This window comes from Diadema antillarum, unplaced genomic scaffold (assembly GCF_040938485.1).
Source record: "Diadema antillarum isolate AM-2024a unplaced genomic scaffold, OU_Dant_1.0 seq00001617_RagTag, whole genome shotgun sequence".
In the NCBI taxonomy this organism is placed as follows: domain Eukaryota; kingdom Metazoa; phylum Echinodermata; class Echinoidea; order Diadematoida; family Diadematidae; genus Diadema; species Diadema antillarum.
The window spans coordinates 43,112-50,418 of NW_027272329.1; the positions used below are offsets into that span (position 1 = coordinate 43,112).

Genomic DNA, 7,307 nt, shown 5'->3' on the forward strand with positions numbered 1-7,307 from the left:
AAATAATATAACAGCACACTTCTGAGACTGACATGACTGGTTTATAAGTGAGCAGTTTAAAGTGACTGTCTTTTACTGGATACATCACTTCAAAAACTTGCGCAAAGAAAAAAGCGCAACGCTCTTTTACTGACAAGATCCTCGTTAATGAACTGAATTCCTTCCATTGTCAGCACTAGACATCACGTTTTCTAAACACGCATAACATTTGACATTTGACAGACTTTCAAAGGAAAGCGTTCATAAGAGAGAAAAAATGGTAGAGAGAGAGATAGAGAAGGAAATGTGATAAAGATAGGAGGAAAATGAGAGTAAAGCTAATAAGAGGCAGACAATCTGATAAATAGTAACGCCTTGTAGACTAGGAAGGAAGGGCAGCCACACAGAGCGGAGTCTACTGTTTAACCAGACATTCTGAGCAATATGCCTAGTCTGTCATATCCAGCCTGCTTATAACATCTTTCAGTATTGTGGTCACGCCAGACTCGTACAGCGAACAGAGAGCATCCGAGTCAAATCTGAGGTCAATGTCTCAAGCAAGTATTCTACGTTCAGCCATTGTACCAGGAGTTTGTTATAAAAAAAGCAGGAGAAGATGAAGATCAAATGCTTCACAAAGGCAATCAAACATGACACTGCAGATCTTTCGCATCACAAGGTTTTTATACTCGTAAATCTACAGAGATATTATGAAATTGGAGACTGCAGGTCTGTAGACTAGCTGTCCCCGTATGCAAGAAGCATCGCCGGGAATGAACTGGGAGGCTGCTTTAGCTGCCTGCCTGCCACGCTGAGGGGGAAACTGCTCTCAGCCGGCAGACAGGAAGTCGGCTCTGATATCATCTTCCCGTTCCGGGCTCACAAATCAAAGACTATCACGCGACTTATTGTGAACAGCCAGCGCCTTCTTCATGTTTTTTCACCAAGCCTTCTCATTTTTTTCTCTCTCTCTCTTAGCCTCCATCCCCCCCCCCTCCAATTCACCAACCCGGAGCGAATGAACAGCAGTTGTCTATTGGGTGCAATCTGGTAAAGCCCTGCTATGTCTTATTGCGCCATATGTGCATGTGCTCATAATGACTCTGAGTCTGCGAATGCATTTCCACAGAGCTAGAGAGAAACAGTAGCTTGCAAGCATTATACTGGGTACGCATTCAGCCACAGAGGCGTGTAGCCCAGTCAAGTGCGCACGGAGTGTCGCTACATACATTGTACAGTACATGTACATGTACATAGCGGCTCAGTGACACAGTACAGTATTAATAATTTATGTTCATTACACCACTTTGTGACTGCCAAAGACATACAGATCAACTGGGTTCTCACTGTTTCCCTGTAGGTCACAAACATACATTATAGGCAAGCAATTTCTTAGCTCCACATGGAAGAAGATATCCAGGCCATTTTCAAATCAGTCTTGGAACTGATTTGAAAACTATCACAAACATCAACAACGGCATAGCCTAAATATCTGCTACTCTTACTAATCTCATGACCGTCTTAGAGGCAAAATTTCCAGGCAATAAAAATCAGCTAATCACATCACAGGTGTACAAATTTATGTAAACTACACTGTAGGCAATTTGTTAACATAGCATACAGTGTAGCATTTGCTGAAAGTACAAAAAGCAATCAAAATGTGTTTTGTTTTATAATTCAGAAATTAAAGAATTCTTCATTTTTTTTCCTTAATGTCTTTGGAAGGGTTTTCCAACTGCCTAATGCAGAAAGTCACCTACATGTATCCATACACAATGCTTTTCATGATCATAATTCATATAAAGTCTGCAAACTTGTAATGTACAGGGTGTATAGACATGGATTCAAGCTATACATGGACTACACGCATTGTAGGTAGATTTGTGTTTAAAATCTCCTTTTTGGGGGGCTAATTATAGTGTTCTACTACCTTTCAAAGAAGGGAAACAGGACTACCTGTAGGTTTAGCTGACCCTTCACCTGAATGTATATTCCTCCCTCCCCCCCCCCCCCCCCTTTACAAATAAACCTTAAAAGTCATTACACATCGAGCATGCTACACACAGTTCGAAAGTAATATGAAGGTCAATTAATCTATTCTTTTGAGTGGCCCTGTTGCATAAAACTATGGCAACTTTCAGGTTAATGGTAACTCTGCAGTAAATGGTATTCACACCATCAGTGACTTCTTGGCTTTGATGTGGAATAGCATTGCTGTATACTATTGATTGCATAGTTAACATTAAAGTTACAACAGGTTTAGATGCACTGGGCTCTTTAACTGCACAAAAAAATTGAATTTTAAACAGAAAAATGTCACAAAAGTGCCTCTGTTATCATATTTGACATCTTTCATGGCAACAACATATCTAACAGGAGTAGAATTTAAAGCAAGTAAAATCACACCTCATTGAATACAGTAGCTCAAGTGTGGTACATGTAGGTACACTCAAGTTTTATAGTTTCCCTATCGATACAAATCATTCAAGCACGAAGACAGCCAAGAATCCATACAATCCAAGTATCCAATTACAATTTGTACACGGCAGAAAATTCTTGTGGCTCTACACTCTCTTAATTCAAACATAAAGTGAGAACCAAAGACAAACAAGAAAATGTAACTGAAACAACTGAAGTGTCACTATTCAGATTTAAAGCGCTTTATAAAACCTAGTCAAAACATGTTTTATGCAAGAGGTGCTGCTTGTTGACATTAATGACAACAAGCTACTAATGGTGATGACAATGCGTGAAATTTGGCGATTATAATACTACCGTACGGTGAACTGGTGTAGAGATAGTGGCCTTCTTTTCCTCTACTGGAAAGAAATAAAATGTGTTGGGTCAAAGTACACATTGTCAGAGGACTTCACTGGTGCAGCTCAGGCAGCGAGTGCATTGTATTCAAAATTCTTCTGCGGCCTTTGAACCCATCTCTCCCAATGCACATGTCTGTGACTACTTCTGGTCTTGTGTGTACTCAAAGCCCAAACATCCCTACCCTCCCTCCCTTCCGCCACCCCCCCCCCCCCCAACACACACACACTTTGCCTCCTTTGCGGTCTGCACCAAGAATGTTATCATGATATCGATATGTCGTTCTATCAACACACTGAACGGCAATACCACACGGTGAAGCTTCGGTGCCGTTCAAGTAGTGTACACTGCCGCTCAAGCCTTATCAATTACAAACACGGAGTCGACTAATGCACATTGTGCATGACACTTTATAAAGTGTATGACCATGTACACCAAGGTACACAAGGGACAATATGTAGGACAAGTTTGAACCAAATTTGAGGTAAACACGGGGATATGTCACAATCACACAGAGTAACAGTACAAAGTCCTTTTTTTTTTATGCTCAAGACATCTTTTGAATACACTGTACTGGTATGTAAACAATATCCCTGCTCCATATTGGATCATCAGACAATGTGCTAGTTGGGTCCATAAGCACAACAAAGCAAGCAGCCCTAGGAGTGCACTTTGTTTTTATCAACTTTGGAAATGGCTGTAATACAGGATTCTGCTATCAAGGTAGGCGGTTGCGGGGATAACAAAATGGTTGATGAATGCAATGGCAAGATTGACAAGATCACCGGCACATGCACACACACACACGCACACATACACAGACAGACACAGAATACGCTGGTGACACAAGACTTGAAATTAGGAGCAAGAATGCTGACCCCATCTCTCAACAGAAGCACTACGCACCCAATCACAGCCCCAGTGATATCACTTCCTTCTCCTCTAGGAAGCATAATAAAAAAGCTCCTGGCTCTGCCTCATCATTGACAGCCAAAGGAGACTCTTCCCCAAGCCAGCTCTCTGCCATCACCCCTCCCCCTCCCTGCCCCTCCCCCTAAGACTTCCTTCCACGTGACACATACTGTACTCCCTTGTCAATGATCTGGTATTTTCTCTCCATCCTCAAGAAAAAGCCATTTTGCTCTGTATTTTGTTTGCTGCATGAAACACAAGCATGATAGTTATAAAAATTAATAACCTTTCTCAGTTCTACGTCTTACTCATACATGTACCAATGCATATGATGGCAAACAAGACTATCTCAAATTTTCGGAGTCACATTGACTGGGCAAGGTTTTGCAGTAGATGTACTAACACTTAATGATGGATATTATTTCAAAACAGCTCAAGAAAAGGCATGGTTTTCATTCACAGGAAAGCTAGGTGTTCTTCAGAAAGTAGACTGAAAATGTCAATGGATGGAGGATGTTCACACTTGATTAAAACAGCCTACATGTATATTCAATCTGAACACATGTGGTGCACACACAGAATCAACATTATTCTTGTGTCTAGATACCGGTATTCACTTCAAGTTTATACCTTGACCATGTAAACTAGTTGTACTGACTTTTGAAGATACCATTTTTGTGTTTTGATAAATGCTTGATCCATTTCATCTAAGCTGTACTCTGATAAGCCATTCGACTCTTGAGGAACCCATGACACAGAGTTCTTATTGGAGCACATAGGATGAAACATTATGCCACTTCATGACTTGGTACATGCATTAAATGCATCATTACCATTGGTGACCTGTGACCTTGTTGCATCATAATCATGGTACTGGGTGTCTAACTTTGCCATATAAATACAAATTGTAAGCAAAGGTATGGAGAGTCTAAAATGCCATAATGTGATTCTGAGAGTTGTACCATAGCATAATCAGCATCCAAATACAAAAGTGACCTGCTTTACCAGTATGGCATAGTTTTTCCCCAGCACTATGTTGTGGAATTTCTGGAAAATTTGTCCAGAGACAAAGTAATTGGCTCTGTACCAAACTTTTACAAAACTGAAGGTGATACTATTTAGGTATACAATAGGAAAGTACACTATCTGCTCAAGCTTGACACAGGGGCTCACTGCTGGCTTTTCACCAGCGCAAAAACGGTAGCCTTGCATCAAAACAAGTTCCCCATTGGGGTAAGAAAGAATCTATGTACAATGTATGTAGGTTAGATTTCAGTTCCAGTGCTTTGAAGCGCAGAATCACTTCAGTGGTTTTGAGGTGCTTGCCAAGCTTGTGCCAGACTGGCTATGACAGACGGCTATTTTGTCTTGATTCCAGCAACATAAATAGAAGATTTAGATCTTACAGTGTGTTCGAACAGACAAGTTATGCAAGGTCACTTTTTTTTTCCTCCCTCTATTAATTCTCTTGACGGGGTAAGGAAAAGCAGAATTTCAATCATGAGAACTGAGAATATGGAATGCACTGATTTACCATTTGTTACCATGAGTATGATATATTTCTATCGCAAACCCCGATACGAAATAAACAGAATTATTTTTGACTTGATACCTGTGACATTTGAACACTGATGAGTCATACTCTTCATCGGCACATGCAAAAATGTCAAAGATGTGCTTTGGAGCACTGGTTTACCTGTTTCCTCTTGTATTTGCAAGTAGGGTCAAACTTGGCCTTCACACCCTCTAAAATCTCAGTGTATTTTTCCTCGGGGTTCTGGTCCCTGGTCAGCAGAAGGTAATTCCTCCAGTTGTCGGAGTCGAAACCCCAGTGGCAAGTGCGCGTTTCCCTCCGCCTGTGTCCATGCACAATGAATTTGTGAGGTGTGAGCATGGCTCCACACTCCAAGCATTCAATACACGGGCTGGTGGCAGTTTCGTACAGTTCTGGCGTCAGGAGGCCTTTACATTTACCAAAGCACTCATGATACACCCGGATACTGTTCTGGGTCGGGTGCTTTGGTTTCTCCTCTGCCGTTGATGCCCCGAGAGATTTCGGGGATACCTCTTCCCGGATCCCGTGGAGGAGAGCATTGCAAAGCCGCTCTGCGTCCGTCTTTGTAATCAGTCCACATGAAGGAGCACTGAACGGTAAGATACCCGTCACCTTTAGGATTTCCAGCTGCTCGGGACTGCATCTCGAGCAATAGATGTGTAATTCGTCGCAGACGGAATTGATCTGTTGAAGGCTAAAGTCTCGGAGAACGCTGTTGAGAATTTGTGGGAGGCAGAGACGCTTCTCTCCGCCGACTGTGAAACACGAGATATCTTCATCCTCCAGAATAGTGATGCCTTTCTCGCTTTTCGTCTGGTCGATCGGGGTGAAAACTGGCATCTGCTGGATTGGAAACGGTGGTGGGTGCAGCAACGGGTCGTATTCCATCAGTTTGACACTGCTCGCCATGCTGCGATGGTGATGTGATTGAGCCTGTTCTACAACAGAGGCGACTGATGATGACTTGGCTGCGCTAACACGAGCCACAGCCTCCTTCAAGATCGGATCAACGAGCTGTTTGCCAGCCATCGTGACGGCGGACTCCGGCCAACTCGGTCGATAACTGCTCGGTCCACCCAAACTTGACATCGCAACAGTCTGATAACTCTTTAGTACCTTCTCGAGACTTGGATTGTAAACTTGCACTTGAGGATCCTCCATCCTCTGGGACAAAAAAGGCAAGAAATTGCCGCTATGCTTCCGAGTGTTCTGCCTACTCTCAGCGTGAAATCCTGGACCATAAACTAATGGTGGCGATGTAAAAAGTGAAGTTTCTTCTTGCCTTGCCTACACTGCTACAGCAGTACAACGTGCAGTCGAGTCTGTCTGCAGTCGTCGCGGGTTCGATTGTGTACATGCACACACTGTACTCCGTACCAACATACCACACACACCATACACACGGCGGCTGCTAGTTGTTGTGTCCGTGGCCTCGTGCGTCACTAGTATGTTTCTCCGTGTCTGACGGCCGGGCGGCGCATTCATTCAGCGAGCTCGCTCACTGGGCGGGTATCGCTGCCGCTCAGCTACACACTGCATAACACACATCATGCATGCCTCTTGCATTGGGTTCGGCTCGAACACACCCAGGCTATCGCAGACATGCAGCTTCGTGTATGCACATAACGGACATACACACCCGCGCGTATAATACACGTACACACACTCACACACACGACATAGTAGACTCGGCTAGACGTATGTATACAAATCGCACACAACCGTCTCGCCAGCTCAGGCGCTTATCAACCCTCGCTATTCCTTTTATTCGCCGTCCTCCCTCTGGCAAGTCTGGCTTCTCTACACAATAATCTTACAGAGTGCCGTTCCGTCTGTCGGTCTGTGGATTTTAGAATATTTTCCCTGAGTATTTTGATACACTGTCTAAATAAGATGTAGCACTAAATCAAAGAATTCCAACAAAACCCAGCGTAGAGAGGATTGTCATTTTCTCATTCGGGTACAGTTAGCTATGTACCACTCTATTGTCTACGTCAGAGACACGCGGACATAAAAGTCTAGCCAGTTTTGCGTCATAACATCA

General features: G+C 43.2%; 1 protein-coding gene across 1 annotated transcript in view; it reads right to left on the reverse strand.

Moving 5' to 3' along the window:
- LOC139711148 (ski oncogene-like) overlaps positions 1-6,924 on the reverse strand; it is a 44,180-nt gene extending 37,256 nt beyond the window's left edge. The window contains exon 1 of the mRNA XM_071623066.1: positions 5,405-6,924. Coding sequence (XP_071479167.1) covers positions 5,405-6,424 — 1,020 coding nt within the window. The 5' untranslated portion in view covers positions 6,425-6,924. The remainder of the gene's footprint in view (positions 1-5,404) is intronic.
- Positions 6,925-7,307: the final 383 nt, after the last annotated feature.